At 45.0% G+C, this 21,339-nt stretch overlaps 1 protein-coding gene across 1 annotated transcript; it reads left to right on the forward strand.

Annotated features, from left to right (window-relative positions):
- The first annotated feature begins 3,026 nt into the window (after positions 1–3,026).
- Positions 3,027–20,401, forward strand: dstyk (dual serine/threonine and tyrosine protein kinase). The gene is made up of 14 exons (XM_028999147.1): positions 3,027–3,748; positions 7,057–7,463; positions 11,497–11,964; positions 12,274–12,469; positions 14,757–14,995; positions 15,120–15,203; positions 15,281–15,457; positions 16,357–16,486; positions 16,557–16,713; positions 17,274–17,406; positions 17,709–17,822; positions 19,126–19,240; positions 19,623–19,757; positions 19,855–20,401. Exons 1-14 carry the CDS (start codon positions 3,541–3,543, stop codon positions 20,040–20,042), a joined length of 2,751 nt encoding a protein of 916 aa, XP_028854980.1. The 5' UTR covers positions 3,027–3,540; the 3' UTR covers positions 20,043–20,401.
- The last annotated feature ends 938 nt before the right edge of the window (positions 20,402–21,339 follow it).

Here is a 21,339-nt window from a genome sequence, read left to right on the forward strand (position 1 = left end):
CCATGCAAGGAAAAAAAACTGATGGAGCAAATAAAAATATTGCAATATTTTATATTTCATTGTACTAACTATAAATGTATCATAATTCATGGCACAAATTAACCTTCTCTTTAAGGAGATGCATGTAGGCCTCAATCCATATTTGTGACTCAAACCCTTTTGTTGTCCTCGTGATCATATTTCTTGTCAGCCAGGTTTTTAAGTACAATATATTAAAATGATCAAATTAAATAGAAACAAATGCTTCAAACACTCAATTTAACATTTACACACTGTAAAGGAACCACCTTAAACTGCCAATGCTTTGGGTGGAGGGTGCTAGATTTTGAAATTAAATGAACAGATTTTGGTTGCAAAACTCACAACATTTCCCCCTCATGTTGCTGCACTGCTGGTTAAATCAAACACAGTTTGCTGGTGTCACCTTTCAAGTCCCCCAGAGGTCTCTTTGTGCCTATTTTCAACCAAATTTGAAAAGTTCACCACTTCTTCTCCTTTTTTGTGTGAATGGGGAGTCTTGACATCATCCTGTGATGCTGTAATTCAGCCAATCATAAGGGACGGCTCAGAACTAAGTGCTCTATAAGTAGAAATGTGTTTTCCTCAAGGAATCCCTTCAGTCATCCACAAGTGACAGTGTTAGTTAGGTGTCTTTGCTCTTGAGTGAATTCCGTCTGTGAGGAACAGTGTGTGAGTTCCTGCAAGTTGTATAGTGTTTTATGTTTAAAATAGGCACATTTAGAAAAGTGCCATCCCACGTATAAACTCATACCAAATGAAACAAATTTGATATATATGACAATGCGCCAGTCAGTGTGGTGTTGCCTGATGTTACAGTAAAAAAGGCTTACAGCCCTGGACAGGCGGCAGGTAACACACAGAAAACAGCAGGAGGCAGGATGTCGGTTTGACCCAAAAATTAATTGGTTAGAATTTGGTGGGTAATTGTAATTTTCTTGTTGTCGAACTTTGTGTACAGAATCTACAACAGAGTGAATAAAATAGATGTATTCATAGTTGGGGTCCTAGTGAATCGGAATTGATCTCTTCATCGAAGGTAACTTGAAAGCACGTTGTAAGTCGCTCTGGATAAGGGCGTCTGCCAAATGCCGTAAATGTAAATGTAAATGTAAATGTGGGCAAATTTTAAGATCACTCTCCACTGAAAACCACTCCACTGGAGATCCATCGATTCCTCCGTGTTCATCGAGAGGAGAACATCACCTGGACTCTCAACACCAGAGTTCAAGAGCCATGAAAGGCCAGCAGCATCTCTACTTCCTGCAGAGGCTGAGGAAAAATCAATATACAGACTGGGACTGTCCCTGTAACTACTCATTGTAAGTCGCTCTGGATAAGGGCGTCTAATAAATCCTGCTGTAAATGTAAATTCTCACTGAAGGCATCAAAACTATGAATGAACACATGTGGAGTTATCTACTTAACAAAAAGTGGAGACCTGACCTCCACAGTCACCGGACCTGAACCCAATCGAGATGGTTTGGGGTGAGCTGGACCGCAGAGTGAAGGCAAAGGGGCCAACAAGTGCTAAACACCTCTGGGAACTCCTTCAAGACTGTTGGAAAACCATTTCAGGTGACGACCTCTTGAAGCTCATCGAGAGAATGCCAAGAGTGTGCAAAGCAGTAATCAGAGCAAAGGGGCGTCTATTTTGAAGAAACTGGAATATAAAACATGTTTTCAGTTATTTCACATGTGTTCATTCATAGTTTCGATGCCTTCAGTGAGAATCTACCAACGTAAATGGTCATGAAGATAAAGAAAACACATTGAATGAGAAGGTGCGTCCAAACTTTCGGCCTGAACTGTAACACCATTAATACAATCACAGCGTTCCAATTAATAAACAGATGAATTATCTTGAAATAATAACACGTTGAATCATCTGGTAATGTTCCTCACCACCCTGCTGAATACTTTTCTTAATGGCAAACACCAGTTTACACCAGTTTTACATCCAAAGTTACGCTATTGTAGCTTACATTACACCTCCAATATTTATTTTACCATTTATATTTATTTTATTATTTCAAACCTGAGTCTGGATTTATGTAGATTGAACTTATGTAGATTGTAAATTTTCAGCCTTTCAGAAAGTGAAATATATGATTTGTTCCTTCGGCTGCCGTTCATGACCCCGCGCTTAGGGCTGTCACCAAGGCCAAAAGTCAGGACCAGGGTCGTGTTTATTGGCCAGGTAACGTGTGTGAACACATACAAGGAATTTGATGTTGTCTCTCAGGCACAACTACATATTGCAGCTGTTTTTATAATCGAATCAACTGTCCCCATATTTATACATTTGTACACTTACATTTACATTTTCAGCATTTATCAGACGCCCTTATCCAGAGCGACTTACAATCAGTAGTTACAGGGACAGTCCCCCCCTGGAGACACTCAGGGTTAAGTGTCTTGCTCAGGGACACAATGGTAGTAAGTGGGGTTTGAACCTGGCTCTTCTGGTTCATAGACGAGTGTGTTACCCGCTAAGTTGCTACCACCCTAAACTTAAGCATACTAGTTTTCTTATAGCTTTTACAAAAGCAGCGTGCTGAAAAATCCCGTCATTCCACATGAGTTGCAGGAGGCGACGAGTGTTCTGTCCCGTGGGGAGGCTGGCGTTCCTGTCACCTGATAAGACTACAAGTTCCAGGCTGCACCGGCGACACCCGCTCTGCCCCCGCCGCCTCCCTCCCATTATATCCCAGTCCAGCGGTTTTCCCCGCACATTCCCCCCTCCGCCGTCGCCCGTCCGTGAGGAGTTCGCTTTTTACCTTTCAGCCCAGGCAGCCCCGGTCCGGGCCGGCTGTTCGCCTTCCAGCCATTTTCTCGCCGCGACGGACACGGCTGGCGGCCCGGAGTCGCCTCGCCTCGGAACTTTCGGGTTAGCCGGCGGGCTAGCGACGCCGCCTCCGCTAGCCTGTCCGCCGGCCGAGGCGACGCGGGGAGTATGCGCCGCGAGTAGCCGACGCTCGGCGGCTGCGGGCGGGCGGGCGGGCGGGCGGGCGGGCGGGCGCAGCGGCGTTAGCATTAGAAGCTAAATCCGCCCGAGCAGCAGCGCGGAGCGACGCGAAAGTGTTGGAAAGTGGCGGCTTTCGCGCAAGCTGGTGCGGCGGCGAGGAGCTGTGATTTCCCTCCCCGCCGCTTCTTATTTTTCTTTATTACTCGCAGAAAGAACTTTTTCTTTTTTTTTCTTTTACCGAAACTAAGTTTTTAAACATCCAGCATTTATCCTGAACGACCAGTTCATGTCGACAACGAGTAGAATTTCTATCTATTTACATTTTAAATGAGCGCAGGGGAGCGTAATTAGCAGGTTGGTGGGAAATAGAAGAAACCAGTGGATTCTGACGCAGGCGGTTCTCCATGGCGGTTCTGACGTGAGGAGAGCAGCCTAGCTGCTGCGCCCGGGAACAGAAAGGCTTTATTTGGTCACTGGGTCCGAAAAGAAAAGGAAAGGAAAAGAGAAGCCGCCCGTGGCCTCAGCCGGGCACCACCAGCGGCGGCCTCGCAGCCATGGAACCCGCTGGCGGCGGCGGCTGCGTGCAGAAGGTCACCCCTCTGGCCCGGGAGCTGACTCGGAGCTTTAACAGCTACAACAAACACGCCGTGCTGCTCAAGAAGAACCTGAAGGAGACGAATCTGTTCTTCCGGGAGATCAGGCAGAACTACAGCAACGCCTGCGCGTCGGCCGCCTGCCCGGGCAGCGCGGCGCTGGAAGCAGGTGGGACGCTCCTCCGCCGCGGTTCTCGCGGGAACGGGGACGTGCCGCGACAGCCTCCCCCGAATGCAGGGACGTTTGTGGGCTCTTTTTCAGTGGGGTGGCCTGCAGAGCCAACACGGATTAGGCAAAATAATTGAGTCAATTGTGCAAGAATGTAAAGTAGCAGACGGATTGGTTTGTCGGGTGGAGCTGCGCGGTGTGGGTCTCCAGCATATCTAAAGCTACCGGCCAGATGAGTGTTGGAGTGTCAGTATATGGCTAATATTTGATGGTAGCAGCCTAGTGGTAACACACTGGCCTGTGAACCAGAATCCCACTTACTACCATTGTGTCCCTGAGCAAGACACTTAACCCTGAGTGTCTCCAGGGGGGGGGGGGACTGTCCCTGTAACTACTGTAAGTCGCTCTGGATAAGGGCGTCTGATAAATGCCATAGATGTAAATGTAATATTTACTAGGAACTGTTTTTGTCCAGACGTAAGTGAAGGGATCGCAGAAAGGCCAACCTTCCATCCACGCCAGGCTACCTCTGGCCTACGGGCATTCCCCCCCCCCAAAAAAAAAAATTAAAACCCCAACCCCCTACCAGTCTTTCACATTTTGTGAAATAAAATAGATGATTATGAGAGTGACTGTGACTGTTCCTGAGCTTATTAGCACCCGCTGAGTAGTTCTGCGGCCTGTCGTGTACTGAAGAGCGTCGCCAGCTACGCTTGCGTTGTGGAATGAGGATGAGACCTGACTTGTTGCACGGGAACGGTTCACTTCTGGGTCCTTTATATCCATTTTTATAAAGACAGGAATTTGTGTAAGACTTATTGTGTCACAGCTAATTCCACATTATGCAATAAAACGGGCAGATTTAGATATATTAGAGAGAAGTAGTATGAACGATACTTTAATCGCTTGAATTTTCTTCCACTTTATTTGGCTCGTGTTCCATCGCCTGCTGCCCACTCATGACAGATTAATTATTAATAATTTAGAGACTGAGGGAGTCTTGCCCAATTTGGGCAACATAAACAAGATTAGCAGACATGAGTCCTTCGCCGCTAGTGATGTTCAAGCTTCTGTATTTCCATGATATCAGCATTGCCAGGTTTTGAATTTGTTTGTTTTTGATGAATTATTGTTTTACTAATAATTATGAATAATATGAGAAGTACAGTGGCATATAACAGCACACTCGCATTAATGATGTAACTCCCTGCAGTCGAGGAAACTCCAGCTGGTGCAGAACTGCTCACCAGGCAATCTTAGATTATGTCGTAACAAAATGAATTAAGGGATGGCTGATCCACATTTTTTGCGGCCCCGAAGTGGCTGAGCATATGGGGTGGTGGTGGCCTAGCGGCTGAGGAAGCGCACTTGTAACTGACAAGTTGTGGGTTTCAAACCCAGAACCATCAAGGTCCCGTCCCCACACACTGCTCCCGGGGCACCTGTCCTGACTGCCCACTGCTCACCAAGGGTGACGGTTAAATTCAGAGGACACATTTGTCACCGTGTGTCACCATGTGCTCTGCTGCAGTGTGTTATAATGACAAATAATATTCACTTAATAAAGAAAGCCGGCTTTGATGCTGTGTTTCTATTGGTCGTGCGACATGTTCTGGGGTGTTACAAAATATTGATACAACAATATATTGCGATACTTTATGTAGACATACTGTATCGACACAGTTGTTATTTTTGTATACAAATGTAGTCCACCAGGTGGGATGCAGTGGTGGCCTAGCTGGGGCAGTGGTGGCCTAGCGGTCAAGGAAGCGGCCCTGTAATCAGAAGGTTGCCGGTTCGAATCCCGATCCGCCTGAGGTGCCACTGAGCCAAGCACCGTCCCCACACACTGCTCCCCGGGCGCCTGTCATGGCCGCCCACTGTTCACTCAGGGTGATGGGTTAAATGCAGAGGACAAATTTCACTGTGTTCACCGTGTGCTGTGCTGCTGTGTATCACATGTGACAACCACTTCACAAAAAAAAAAAGGTGGTGCTGTCGAGCATTTTCTTTAGTGAGGTCAGCAGAGGTGAGTCAGCATGTGACTACAACCTCCACTCCTGCAGATGGCACTGTACTATTTCCTTGTATTTCAGTGAAATCGCAAGACATGACGGGACGAGCGAGTTTCGTTAAAGCAGCCTGGCCACGCCAGCGCAGCGTGCTGATATGCCACATTTTAAATGCTTTACTCACACATTAAGTTTAGCTTCACCGCACGCGCTAAAGTTACCATCAGTAGCTCGATTGCTGGGCAGGGTTAGAAGAATAAGCAGCTTTTTCAAACTCAGCACTACAGCTAGCCAGATAGTGCCTCAACAGTGGTGGCCTAGCGGTTAAGGAAGTGGGATCCGTAATCGGTTCGAATCCTGAGCCGCCAAGGTGCCACTGTGCAAAGTACCGTCCCCACACGCTGCTCCCGGGCGCCTGTCATGGCTGCCCACAGCTCACCAAGGGTGGTGGTTCAATGCAGAGGACACATTTCATTGTGTCACCATGTGCTGTGCTGCTGTGTTTTACAATGACAATCACTTCAACACACATTTTTCACTCATTCTGAGGTTGAGATGGAGGTAACTTGCAGTTTTCTCTGATAATAATGAGTGTGTGCATATGCACTTTATTTTCTGTATGTTTAAATTTCAGCTCCGTCTTCTACAAGCACCACGCCAGCCTTAGAAAAGTGGGCACTTAAATATCTCATGCATTTCATCTTGATGTTTTAGTGTCCATTAGTTCAGTGTGTTAATTATTAATTATTAATATCATATGATCATAAACAGCATCCTGTATATCAGCTGTTTTTACATTTTCAGCCAACTGTAGAATATTGCAATATATACATATCCATTATTGTGATGCGTATCGTGAGATCCTTGCCAATACAGTTAGGACTGAAGTTGACCGGCGTGAGGTATTGGCGGTGGTAAATGCGATGGCGGATCATTTCGTCGTAGTTGTATAAGCACCCCCCACCCCAGCCCCTCGAGGACTGTGACTCAGCAGCGCACTGGATTACGAGCTCCCCTACCCCTCCGCGGCCGCGATGAATCGCCGCGGCTGTCTTGGCGCGGACCAAAACAGAGACGGGTCATGAGATAGATGCCCCGGAGCGCAGGGCTTTGATGCAGCCGGCGGAGGAAAACAGGCCTTCTGCTATCCGCTGCATACGTCACGGTGTTTATATTTGCAAGTTTATGTTCATCAGATGATGGAAATAAAACCGGAGCTGAAGATATAAAACTCTGTTTACTTTTAAAAAGTACATGAAATTGATGTTTTTACAGGATATCTGTTACTGATTCCAGGTCAGCTCAGCTGCATCTCCTTCCCCCGGCATGAGGAGGAGTACCTGCATGGCAGCGTGGGCTGCGCACCCTACATCCTGCTGCTGGGCCAGGACTGCAGCGCCCGCTACCAGCTGCTGAACAGCCTCCTGGGCGAGAGGCTGCTGCCCCTGGGGGCCGAGGCCGGCAAGCCGTGCGGCGCCCGCGGCGAGGCCTGCAAGCGCCGGAAGCTGTGCTTCACCCACGGACGCCAGACCCGCCTCAGCCTGGCCCTGCCGGGACAGTACGAGCTGGTGCACCAGCTGGCGGCGCACTGCGGGCGCTGGGACACCGTGCCGCAAGAGGACCTGGAGATTCAGGAGGAGTGTGAGGACCCCGCCCACCGACTGGCTGAGCTGGAGATCACGCTGCACCACCCGCTGCTCCAGGTAACCACAGCATCAGGCGTTAGTAAATTACGCAAATGTAATATTTCATATTGTTGCTGCAGTCAGTTGTAGTATTATGATTGCGGTTAGTATATTTGTGTGATGATTAACTTAATTGTCAATGCTTAACCTGAAAAATGATGGTTTGTTGTATTAGCGCTGGCGCGTTGAACTCTTGAATTCTTTAAATTCCCAACCACTGCCAGGTCTTGTTTATCATGTGATAACAAGTTTTTGCTTTCTGATCACTTTTTTTTTTTCTTATAGATATTTTTTTTTATGAAAACGTTGCCATCATGTTTCATCAATCTTAATTTTTAAAATGTTTGTGTAAGAATGTTCCTTTCTTGTAACATGCCTGTTAATAATAAATCCAACTTACAGCTGCGCGGGTACAGCCTGGCATGTCCAGCATGGCATCAGACCAGGTTGGAAGCTGTTCTGTGGAAGTTTGCAATCCGGGTTTAAACCGCGCTCATCAAAGCATACCAAAAATGGCATTTCCTTTCCTTGCAAATCTCAAACAGGGTGAAAGGTTTTGTCAGGATATTTCTGCAATATGATGCACCAGACGTTAGCGCCTGATCTTCATTTGTAATTAAACACTTTTAATTAATACTTAGTAATGTATGAGAAGCATTAATGCGGTTTTAAATACACTATTGTACCTAAATAGTTTACAGTTTCAACGTGGGGGGATTTGGGAATCATGACTGTATGTAAATCACGACGCTCTGTACTGGTCGGTTGGTCTGTAGCACTGAATCGTGTGCTGCACAAAGAACAGAGGGCGTTAATCTTCCCATCAAGTGTTCCCACCAAGGCCAAGCGGCCCAGCCAGAATTCCCAGAGCTGTGCGCAAACGGGCGGATTTTGTGGACCGCAGCCCCTCCTTACGTAACAGGGCTAGTGCTAGGTCTGGTGCATTTCACATGACCCATGTGGGGCCTGCCTCCACGAAGACAGGGTTGCCATAGTGACTCAATAACTGTCCCCAAGGCAAGAACCGAACTGGCTCTCCTTTCTGTGAACTGAAGTCAGGTTTTTGTGTTTTCCTGTGTGCCTGGTCATGCCGTTCATGGAGTGGTTTTCCTCATTCCAACACTGCGTGAAGATAAATAAGTATGTTTGTTTTTTTGTTTTTTTTTTAATCCTGCTTGCTAGATTTGATTTGACAATGAGAACGAAATAGCAATTAAAATTTAGTGTAAATGATAAATTTCTAACCAACAGAATAATGTAAGTGATTTGTGTTTAAGCCGAGATTTGATCTTCAAGTGTACATGCAATACATTTCCAAGTTCACTGAAGCCAACATTGTCCCAATGGATGATGAGGTTCTTCGGAGTTTGAGTACTGCTGCTATTCCAGCTCTGCTTGTGCACCTCTAAAAGGATTCTGCTGAGAGGAATCCTGAGAAGAAATCACTGTGCAGCATCTCTTTACACATCATTTTGCATTTTCGAGTCGCTGCATGTTGCTCTGGAACAACTGGGCCAGAAATGAACTGTAGTCTCGAGCGGGTGGGGGACCGTAGGTTTGTGACGAGTGCATATTTTCTTGCTGGTACAGATGTGCCCTCCCTGTGTTGTGCTGTAAATAAGGGCTGAAAGTATCAGGCTACTGTTAAATTCACATCACTCCTGCCAAGTAAGGCAGACCTGTTTTTAGAAGCCCGGAGATGAAAGCGCTGACCTGCTAATTATATTTCCCGTCCACATCGGCTCAAGCTGTTCATACTGTGAGTGCAGGGAGTCAAATATCTCAGTGCGAAGCCAAATATGACCCTGTAGAACAGAAAACGCTACCGAATTGTTTTGCACAGACCAGCGAACTGGCCATAGTCCTCCTCTGCATTCTGGAGGTTTGTCCGTCACGCCTGCTTTCCGATACAGAAGCAACATATCTTGTTCATTGTGTCCATAAAAGGAGTGTAAATCTGAAAAGGTGCTTTATTTCCCCCCCAAATGGCATCTGAGAACGGAGTGTTCTGTTACCAGTTAGACATGCTATCTTTGTTGTAAAGAGACTGGCCGCTTGGCTGTGGCCTGCAGTGCGGTGATGGGACTGAGGGTCCCTTTTGTGCTGTTTGATGAGTGAGGACTCTGTCTCCCCGTCGCTCTCGATCTCTCTGCCCCCATGGCCACCGAGAGCGGTGGCCAGTTGAAGACGTCCGCCCTGCTCCCACGGACCAGCCGTCCCCATGTGATGATCAGAGGGAGACTGCATCATCGGTGTGAGACGCCCAGATTCTTGGCTGTGGTTTAAATGTACAGCTTCCTCCTAGTTTTTCTAAGTGTTATAATGCACAGTCGTTTTCAAACTGTGTTTAAGCGCAGAAACCAAGCAATGATGTCCAAAGAATTGTCTCGAATTCATAGCAAGGCACAAATCTGGGGCAGGGCACAAAACTATTTTGGCAGCAATGAAGGTCTTCAGAAATGGAAGAAGTTTGGAAGCAAGTTTGGACCCTCCATAGATCTGGCCGCCTGATGGTAAACAAGGACCTGATGCTCACTTAGGCGGAGCTCCAGTGTTCCTGTGTGGTGATGGGAGACACATCCAGAAGCTCAACTGTAGCTCAGGAATTCAAGTAGAAAGAAGTGGCCAGATGGAAGCCACACCTCATTAATAGTAACATGGCAGCCTGCTTAGAGTTTGGCAAAAAGCACATTAAGGATTCTCAGACTGCAAGAAGTAAAACCCTGTGGTCTCACTTGCACATGCAGAAACACGTTGTGAACTTCTTCTTCCAAATGTTCTTTGACTGCAGGACAATGCCAAAAAATATGGTAATGGTTTGCATTTTGGTTTCCACAATTTCTCCAACAAATTGGGGGCTGTTATTGTAGTGAATTGGTGTAATGAAATATCTAATCAAGGTTCTCCAGCCAGACTCTCTCCACTTGTATGAACTGGTACATTTCTATTGAAATTCCCAGATTGTTGTCCACTCTTCATCAGATATAGCAATTTTCCCATTTTGCCCTTTATGTACAGTGTTGGATTTGTTTTAAGAGATTCGTCAATTTGATTTTTTTTCTACATTACTTTGTTGTCATACGTCAGTGAGATCGGCCTCATTCAGATGGACGTCTGAACCAGGTGTTTTTCTCGCGTTCGTGGTGTCTGGTGGACGCAGCCTTGAACACCTATTGGAAGCATCAGCTTGCTCAAAATCAAATCGTTCGGCACCAGCGTTTGGTCTAGAACATTTATACCGCAGCCAGAAAATAACCAAGCCACATCATTATGACATAATCGATTATGTTCAGCACTGCATCAATGCAGAATTGTAGTAGTCTTCATCGCAATGCATCGATTATGAGATATAATTTTAATACCTCTTCTGTTGACTTCTTCCTTCCTGCGCATAAAGAAGAACTCCACAAAAAAAAGAAATACTTCAAGGTGGAATAAAAAGGGGGAGAGAGGGACCATTTTCCAGGGTGGAGTGATGGTGCATTAGGTGCCAGTACAGGGTTGATAATGCTTTGTCCGAGAGAAACAGCCCAACGGGTGTAATGGCCAGGTTTGGATTAAAATTGTCCAACGTGGTGCATTGGAGAAATGGAACTTTAGAAAATGTGTGAAATACCTTCTGGCTGTCCTGTACCTTTTTTACCAGTGGTGGCCTAGCGGTTAAGGAAGCGGCCCCGTAATCAGAAGGTTGCCGGTTCGAATCCTGATCCACCAAGGTGCCACTGAGGTGCCACTGAGTAAAGCACCGTCCCCACACACTGCTCCCCGGGCGCCTGTCATGGCCGCCCACTGCTCACTCAGGGTGATGGGTTAAATGCAGAGGACAAATTTCACTGTGTGCACCGTGTGCTGTGCTGCTGTGTATCATATGTGACAATCACTTCACTTTTACTTCACTTATAAATTGTTGTTATGGCGGCCTTGTGTGTGTCCGTGTCGATCCTGCCGTCAGGTTCTTATTCACTTACTGTATTACAGTAAACTGTCCTGCAATATATTCATGAATCTCATTTCTTTATTTTAACTCTTTTAAGTCTTTGTGCCCATATAGGAGGCGAAGATCATGGTGGTGCCGTGCCGGGGTGTCCAACCCATTGAGGAGGCTCTGGAGGACTGCACGTGCAGCATTATTCCCATCATCCTCTATGCCATCAGCCAGGACACACTCAGCGCTGAGCAGGTAGCTGACCTGAGCAGAGTCAAAGAGGCGCTGTCTTATCCCATCTGCTTTCTCCGGGTGCCTTCTTCCTGCCCTTCCTTGGTTTCGGCCGAGGGCCCATTGGAGCCCTGCCGGGATCGGGAGCACAGCCCCCTGCAGTCACAGCTTCTCTCTCTTGGCCTCATCAGCACCGCCCCGGGGACAGGCACCAAGCCGCAGAGCATGCTGGGAGAATCTTTTGACCGTCTGCAGCGCTTGCTGGTGCCTTTTGCCCGACAAGTGCTGCACAATCAGCAGGTGGAGGCGGCCAATGTCCTGAACGGGGTGCACTGCCGATGCCTTGACCTCTTTATCAACCAGGTGAGGTTCTGGTCGAAGTGTGAGGCCTCGTCCACACGGACGTCTGAACCGGGCGTTTTTCTGCCGACTGAACACAGAAGCAAATCAAAGCGTTTCGTCCATTTGCGCGTTCAGATGGTGTCAAATAAACGTTACCTGCAACGGTGCAGTCAATTTCTGGCGAAATCTTGACTAGCGTTAAACAGCAACTAGCGAACGCAGCTACAAGTGCAGTAAAAAACACACAACATCCGTGTGGACGAGGCCTGAATGTTCCGGAATAAGCTGTTTGAGGTTATTGTGAGAACATGCGTGTGTAACTGTCTGCAGGCCTTCGACATGCAGCGAGACCTGCAGATCACACCGCGACGGCTGGAGTACACGCGGGAGAAGGAGGGGGAGCTCTTCACGTCGCTCATGGCCATCGCCAACCGTAAACAGGAGGAGATGAAGGAGATGATCGTGGAGACGCTCAGCAGCATGAAGGAGCAGCTGCTAGAGGACGCTGCCAACCTGGAGTTTACAGGTCAGTGGCTATTCACGCCAGAGGTGGGACCCGGCCAAGCCATTATGAACCCGGTTCTTCAGCAGTCAGACGGTCTCTCAAACGCTGGGATTTTTACTGAGTTCTGTCAATACTAGTTAGGGTTGCAACGATTAAAATATTGGTGGTATGATTATAGTCAGAGAAATAATCCCGGGTTCACAACTATTGTATTAACATCACAAGAACACATTTTATATGAAGTTTAAATAAAATTGAGTTTTTTTTATTACAGCTTTTTATTCATGAAACATATTGTTTCTTTATAGACAAATACAAAGCGAAGTTCAATCAGTAAAACACTACATGGCTAAATAATTTTTATTTTTTTCTGGCAACTGCAGTGCTGCATTTCATGATATTTTATACTATAATGAAATGTTGGTGAAGTCCAGACATTGTGGTTAATTGCAAAACCGGGTAATCCCTGCAACCCTAATACTGGTGCATTTGTCAGAACTACTGCCAGGAACAACATACATTTTTATGAACTAAAACTGCATTTCATTATTAAGGCATTAATGGAAACTCCTTTAGCAACTTGGTGACCACTGTTTTCAATACATATAAATGACATGACACCTGTTGTGTATGGAACACACAGCCTGGGTATTTATGGTGATTTGGGAGTTTGTTTCACTCAGGTAATTGATTAATCAAATTACGAAAATGTAATCTAGGTACTGACTTGGCCTCCAGTTGGCATTTTAGACAGTGTTTTATTTGAATCAGTGCAAGTGGCAATTAATGTTGTTATTGTGATTAGTTGTCATGTGACACAGCACAGTACACAGTGAAATGTAGTCTCTACATTGAACCTATCCCCTGAGAGGGCAGTGGGCAGCTGTGACGGGCACCTGGGAACCTGTGTGTGGGGACGGTGCTTTGCTCAGTGGCACCTTGGCTTGGGATTCGAACCGGCAACCTTCTGATTACGAGTCAGCTGCCTTATCCGCTAGGCCACCACTGCCCTACTTTGAGATTTATTGTCATTTCAGATACATACATGTTAGATGGCAGATAGTGAAACAACGAATCTGTAGAACCTGCTGCTACATGCTACATACTGACATGAAGTGAACTGACACAAATTAAGGTACAAGATTACAGTTAAATCAAACAAAACATGTAGACTACAAAGAACACCGACATTACGGTGTAAAATTGTACATATGTTGCTGTAATAAAAATGTAATAGAATGTTCTGAACATGAGGTAGAATGTGTGTCAGTTCCCTGAGTATTCAGGTGTCTGATGGCCTGTGGGATGAAGCTGTTGCACAGTCTGACAGTGAGGGCCCGAATGCTTCGGTACCTTTTTGCAGATGGTAAGAGGGTGAAGAGTGAATGTGAGGGGTTTGTAGAGTCCTTCACAATGCTGGTGGCATTCCTGATGCACATTTCCTTGCAGTCATGTTGTTCCTAGTGCATAAAGCACAAATATTGGACCCCGAGAGGCTTCTGTGAGCTCCTGAGCTACGTTATATCTATATATAACAAAATGCAGAGGTCTGGAAAATCAAGGCCAACACTGCAAATGTTGACACTTTGCATAAACTTGATATAATTGTCAATAAAAGCTTTTGAAACTTTTATAAAATGCTTGTAATTATACTTCATTACACCACAGAAACAACTGACAAAGACCTAGAAACACTGAGGCAGCAGCCTTGGTGAAACCTAGTGTTTGAGTCATTCTTAAAACCTTTGGCCATAACTTTACACCACTCACATTTATTACAATATTTTCTTATATCATTCCTCTGGGACAACACTGAAGATGTGACACTAATACAATGAAGAGTAGTCAGGTTACAGCTTGTAAAATTACTGTTCCCTCAAAATAACTAAACACACAGACGTTACTTCTGGCAACAAACGTGAGTACACCCCTGTGTGAAAATGTCCAAATCGTGCCAAATTACCCCCCCATCTCTTCTTAGTGTTAAAGAGTGTCAGGTGTGAATGGGGAGCAGGTGTGTTAAACTTGGTGATGCCGCTCTCACGTCTTCTCAAACGTGTTCTACTTTTACAAGCATGTGCATCAAGAACTTGCACAAATACTTCTTTTACTAAATGTGCTAATTAAAAGTAGTATTTGTATGCAAGCTTTTCATGTGCATGTGTGGGGGAAAGTAGAGCATGGAGGGCCTTTTTTTTTTTTTTTTTTTTAATGTGGTCATGAGTATTTGAAATGAAATGGAAATCATTTCGTAAAAAAAAGTGTAAGTGTAAAAAATCAACCCCCTTTTTCGTTCCTCTTTCTCCAGATGTCATCATGAGTCAGAATGGAGAGCCGGTAACATCCAAAGATATCAAAGCCTGCATCCATCAGATCCAGGAGCTGATAGTGGTGCAACTGAACCAGGCTGTGGCCAATAAGCTGATCAGCTCAGTGGACTACCTGCGGGAGAGCTTTGTGGGCACGCTGGAGCGCTGCCTCAGCAGCCTGGAGAAATCCAACATGGACTCCTCCGTGCACAACGTCACGTCCAACCACCTCAAACAGGTAGGGCACCTGGGAAGTACTTTTCTAAATCATTTTTTCTGTTTGTGTTGGATCATTTTAATATAGGTATTGAAGATTTCGGCTGATTGTGTCCTTAGTTTAGTGATATTTGACTCTTCCTCAGATTCTTAATGCTGCGTATCACGTAGAAGTGACCTTCCATTCTGGATCTTCTGTTACGCGATTAGTGTGGGAACAAATCAAACAGGTACCTTCCTGGACTCATGCCCCAGTCTGCTGTTGTCAGCTCTTACGGGACATGCCTGATGCACCATGTCTCCTCAGATAATCCAGAGGATAACGTGGGTCAACCCGCCCGCCATCACTCCGGACTGGAAGAGGAAGGTAGCTCAGGATGCCATCGAGAGCCTGAGTGCCGCCAAACTGGCCAAGAGCATCTGCTCCCAGTTCCGCACCCGCCTCAACAGTTCCCATGAGGCCTTCGCTGCTTCCCTCCGGCAGGTCTGTGACACAATGAATGCGATCAATTCACTTTCACTCTTCTGTTCTGCAATTTACCTGTCGCCCAATTTTTTTTTACATTTTACATTTTTAACAGCACAAGGTTTTGTGATACAGTAATGGTACGACTGAACATTTAGATGTTCCATATATTTTATGTCATTTAAAAAAATGTTTCCATCATCATGTGTGATGGGTGAGAAATACCATATTGGCCTTCATAAAAGATGAAACTAAATCCATTTTGGTGTTCAGAGTTTTCTTTATGTTCGTTTATGCTGTGTAGCTTGAACATGGTTCCAGATTTTAAATTGTAAAAAAAAAAAATTGCATTTCAGAATCATAACAGTGATTTGAAGCGTAAGCATATTTGGTTTTGCATTAATGGTTAGTTATATTTACACCTTCCTTGATATACATGCACTCATGCAGTTATTATCTGCAGAGGTGATGTCTCCATACGTCAGTCCTCTGTGCATATTCCTCTCCTCTCCGCCTGCCTATTGTGACTGGGCTGCACAGGTTCACACTCTTTCCTTGCCGAATAGCCAGTGACCCCATTGGATAACGCGAGCCTGCTTAGTTCTAATCTCCTGTGACTTGACAACGTGATTTTGCTGGTTAATAAAGGGCTCCTTTATGTGTGGAGCTCTGAGTGAAACAAACTCCCAAATCACCATAAATACCCAGACTGGAATAGATTCTCTGTCGCCACGGAATGAGAGCCAAATGGGCTTCCAGTGGGAGCATGATGCGTCTGTTTTTCCTGTCTTTCTTGCTGGATGGAGTGGTTGTGTAGCAGTGTAGCTGGGTCAGGAAGCGTGTGAGTGTGTGTTAGGGGCGGTTCTTATTTAACTGTAATAGCGTGTGAAGCTCTGTGCTGCTGTACTGTGTTGCAGCTGGAGGAGGGCCACACTGGTCGACTGGAGCGCACGGAGGACCTGTGGCTGCGTGTTCGTAAAGACCACGCCCCCCGGCTGGCACGGCTGTCCCTGGAGAGCCGCTCCCTCCGAGACGTCTTACTGCATGGTGAACTTCTCCTTCGTGGCCTACGTTAGCTTGGTGGGGCCGACTTTTCACTTCTTCGTGTGTTATTTAGGAAAGCCGAAGCTCGGCCGCGAGCTTGGGAGAGGTCAGTATGGAGTCGTCTACCTTTGTGACAGCTGGGGGGGTCACTACCCCTGCGCACTGAAGTCGGTGGTCCCCCCCGATGACAAACACTGGAACGACCTGGCTCTGGAGTTCCACTACACCAGGTGAGGCGCCGGGGACACAAATCAACAACAAACCTGCTACATCATTTTACAGTCCCTTTTTTTGGTCACCATAGTAACAAAACTGCTTGAAATGGCAGCAGCTCATGTGTGAGGTCGGTTTCCTGGTTTCAGGGTTTTTTTGTTTATTTTGTTGCATGTCTGACTTCAAGAAAGGTTTCTTACTTGGGGAATAATTGGGAAGTGATGGCATGATCACCGGGCAGTGGTGGTCTAGCGGGTGAGGAAGGGTTGCGGTTCACAGCTTCTACACGTGCAGTTCCTCATGGACTCCTGAAAGTAGATTAGAAAGAGATAAGCCACGCCTCTGCAGGTTGCGTTAACTTGAAGCCAAGAGCACGCCTGCTTTTTCTTGAAATGGTCAGCAGGATGTCTGAACAAAGCCCTCAAGTGGTGAGAAGAAAAGAATCCGTCATTAGGCCATGCCAGATATGAATTTAAGTGAAGTCGAGCTTTACAGTCATCTTAATGAAAGCAAATACATTTTCCCATATGGACAAACATAAAGATTTTTTTTATTATTATTTTTATTCCTTCCTCAGGTCTCTTCCCAGGCACGAGCGTCTGGTGGACCTGCACGGCTCTGTGATTGACCACACGTATGGAGGAGGCTCGAGCATCGCTGTCCTGCTGATCATGGAGAGACTTCACAGAGACCTTTACACTGGCCTCAAGGTACCCGAATGCAGAGATTTGAATGATCCATGCCATCAGGAAGCACATAACACATCCACAAGCAGCTTGTCTTATCTTGATTATAACAGTAAAGGTGTTGATTTTGTAGAATGTAGAACGAACCACACAATCAGCTTGAGAAATAATTCTGACTCTTCTCATCATCCATGGTCGCAGTTCTATGCTGCTGTTAAAGCATCATTCTAAATGATCAACTACCACTGATAATGACTGAAATTGGATGCCTGAATGAATGGTAATGAGTTCAGCTTTTAATGCTGTTTGCACTTGATCCATTTCAGGCTGGTCTGTCTCTGAAGGAACGGCTGCAGATTGCACTAGATGTTGTGGAAGGAATCAGATTCTTGCACAGTCAAGGCCTGGTGCACAGAGACATTAAATTAAAGAATGTTCTGGTGAGAGTCTACTGTCTAACTAGTCAAACTTCCTGTATTTTAGGCATCCACTTTGAAGGAGAAGTTGTGAAAGTGTATTTAAACATGGATTTCATTTTAATTACAGCATTCAGTCTTCTTGGGTACATGCCAAGCACCCCAGGTACCGGGGCAGTGCTTGTAGCTGCCATTTTAATGGTTTAACCATATATAAAACAACTTTTTTACTTATATTTATTTAAAAATGCTATGAACAATTTATTTGATGTGGAAACAAATTGGCTATCATTTATTGAAGTCTGGAATACATATTAGGAAATCAACATTTCTCAAGCTTTGCAGTATTTACATCATGGCATTATGTGTAAATATGTTTTACATAGTGGACATTTGTAAAATTTACCACGTTTTTCCATATCCTTTTCCAAAACACCATTGTGAAGAAAACATTTATTTTTCTGCCTAAATATATTATGAACTATTACAATACACATCATCAGAAAATGTATTGATATCCAGAAAGCCTTTGGCAATAAAGTTTTACTATGGAACAGTATAGTAGCAGACTGACAAATTTCATCACATGACTGCATCACATGGACTTTAAAACATGTGAAGGCTATAAAACAAGTCCATCATTTACAGATCGGATGTGTGTGTCTGACGCAAACTCCTCCAGAGCCGAAGGGGGAATGCATAACACAACACCTCTTTTTCTGTCCTTCACACAATCCATAGTGTTTGGCACCTTAGGGACTGTCCTGTGTGAATGTCAGTCACAAATGGACCATTTTGTCCAGCCCAGAGACTGGAATACCCCTTCTGTCTTTTCAACCAGCAGCGAGTGGTGTTTACTCAAACTTCAGCAATATATTATTTTGATATTTTTATGTACTGAATATGTAAGTAGAGTCCCGTAAAGCCAAAGCACTGAGAATTTTTGTCCCAGAAAGTGAGCAAGCAAATAAAAATCAAAAACACCTTTCTGTACCTTGATAAAACAAGACCTAAAAGTTAAAGAAGTTTGTTGTATAGACTACTTGTGAGGGAGGGGTGGGCCTGTATATAAACGCTGCTTGGTAGACAATCCGGCAAAAACCTCTGCAGACACAGACTTGGGACAGACGTCACAATTTGCCAGGAATAATTTATGCCATGCCGATAAACTCCTATCCAAGAAGACCGAATGTTATAATTAATCAAAATGTGCTTCAACAAAGTATAATTAGTACAAACATTTATTTATAAAGGTTTATAAAGACAGCTGCTTTTGGTGTTTCCCGTGTCTTGGTTTTGTGTTGCTAATGTCTGCTTTTGCTCATAGCTGGACAGGCAGAACCGAGCAAAAATCACCGACTTGGGCTTCTGTAAGCCGGAGGCTATGATGTCAGGCAGCATTGTGGGGACCCCCATTCACATGGCCCCTGAGCTGTTTACAGGTCCGATTCTTCATCATCCGGGGTGCAGTTCACTGAATCAGTCAAATGTTCTACTTTCATTGTAATGAAATTTGTCACCTAAGTGAAAAGTCAGCAGGTTCCCAACCTTCCCCCCAGGGGTTTTCGTGTGCGTTATTGGAATTTGATATGTTTAATGTTTAATAATGTCATTTTGAGGTACAATTCTACGCTCCTCTGCGATCTCGAACATCTCCCTGGGGGGAAATAAGTTGGGAACCACTGATTTCAAGGACAAAGGGTAGCAGCATTATAATCACAGGGATGAAATAATCCCATCAAACACAAATTGTCAAATCACATAATGTGGCTTTAGATGCTTTAATTAAAGGATGTTGACCAGATATCAGATTTCTCTCTTCAGGAAAGTATGATAACTCTGTGGATGTTTACGCCTTTGGGATCCTCTTCTGGTACCTGTGTTCTGGGTCAGTCAAGCTCCCTGAGGCCTTTGAGAAATGCTCGAGCAAAGACCAGCTGTGGAACAATGTGAAGCGAGGTGAAAAAGGCTGACTCCCTACCAAGGTTCCACAGTCATTTACAACATTGTCCGATCAATATCTTCATCATTCCCTCTCTTCTCCGCTGGACGTTAGGCTCCAGGCCCGAACGGCTGACCAGCTTTGATGAGGAGTGCTGGCAGCTAATGGAGGCCTGTTGGAATGGAGATGCTTCCCAGAGGCCTCTGCTTGGCATCGTCCAGCCCGGCCTGCAGAGGATCATGGTGCGGATGTGTCATTTGGGTGCAGACCGGAAGAGTGGCGGCCTGGAGGACTCCAACTGACCTTTTACCCCCAAAGGAAAGAACTGTTTTCAGCGGCCAAGAAGAGTAGAATATGTATTAGAAAGTAACCAGCGTTCACGGGATCTAATGTACACTATTTATGAACAATTTACAAAATCGGAGGACCAGCTGCACCGAACTGTCGAAGTGTGTTCGTGGTGTTTGCATATTTATATGTTCTAGCGTACACTGTGCAGGCATGCTAATAAGATTATTATTATTATTATTAGACATGAAAATGTTTTAAAAACTAGCCCCAATATCCAGTATTATGTAAAATACAGTCATTTTAGCTGGTATTTAAACATGTATTTGTGTATGACCTTTTTTTCTTTTTTAATAAAATCATTTTTCAGAAATGCTCACTGTGAATAATTTTACTTCCTAACTCCAGAAATATATCACATTCCATTAATTAAATGATTGCTATACCACTGACCTCAGAAAATGTGACTTCAATTTTTCCGCTTTACGCTCTTCCTGCTTAAAAGGGGTAAACAGTTGAAAGTGAAGGCTGTATGCATGTTGCACGTGTTTCTTGATTAAATCTCACTTCAAAAAGTGTATTGGATAAAAGAGGTTTATATATAAATGGATGTTAATTGAATTGAAAGATGTTATTGTATCCATATATGAGAAACAGTTCATTTTGGATCCAGCTGCATCCTGAACTACAACTTGTGACGCCAGCAGCTGGTCACATGACACTGACAAGTTGAAATGAAGTCCTGTATATCTACACTTCTATCTAAAAATCCCACTTCCAGGAGTCCTCAGCTCCCAAATTATAATTTGTGCCTTTTGGTATCTACATTTCAGTCATTTTATTGTTTGGCCATTTTTTTATGCTTTATTAACTGCTATGATCCTCTCTTCAATAAACCAATCAAAATATTATTTATCTAGCACCTTTGGGGCAGTGGTGGCCTAGCGGTAATCAGTAGGTTGTCAGTTCGAATCCCCTTCTGCCAAGGTGCCAGTGAGGAAGCAACACTGAAAATCTATTTCACGTGCTGTTGTGCAAATGGAACAGCCAACAGGTGGAGATTAGAGGCAATTAGCAAGATGTCCCCGATAAAGACGTGGTCCAGCGGGTGGTGACCACAGACCACTTCTTAGATTCTATGCTTTCTGGCTGATGTTTTGGTGACTTTTGAATGCTGGTGGAGCTTTCACTCTAGTGGTAGCATGAGATGGAGTCTACAACCAACACAAGTGGCTCAGGTAGTGCAGCTCATCCAGGATGGCACATCAATGCAAGCTGTTTTCTGTGTCTGTCAGTGTATTGTCCAGCCTG

Source organism: Denticeps clupeoides, chromosome 12 (assembly GCF_900700375.1).
Source record: "Denticeps clupeoides chromosome 12, fDenClu1.1, whole genome shotgun sequence".
In the NCBI taxonomy this organism is placed as follows: Eukaryota; Metazoa; Chordata; class Actinopteri; order Clupeiformes; family Denticipitidae; genus Denticeps; species Denticeps clupeoides.

Bases quoted from the DNA above. Each gene is read 5' to 3' on its own strand.
- dstyk (XM_028999147.1), top strand. From the start codon at position 3,541: ATGGAACCCGCTGGCGGCGGCGGCTGCGTGCAGAAGGTCACCCCTCTG. The intron at 17,407-17,708 runs GTACCCGAATGC...GATCCATTTCAG, and splicing joins ACCTTTACACTGGCCTCAAG to GCTGGTCTGTCTCTGAAGGA. The intron at 19,758-19,854 runs GTGAAAAAGGCT...GCTGGACGTTAG, and splicing joins GTGGAACAATGTGAAGCGAG to GCTCCAGGCCCGAACGGCTG.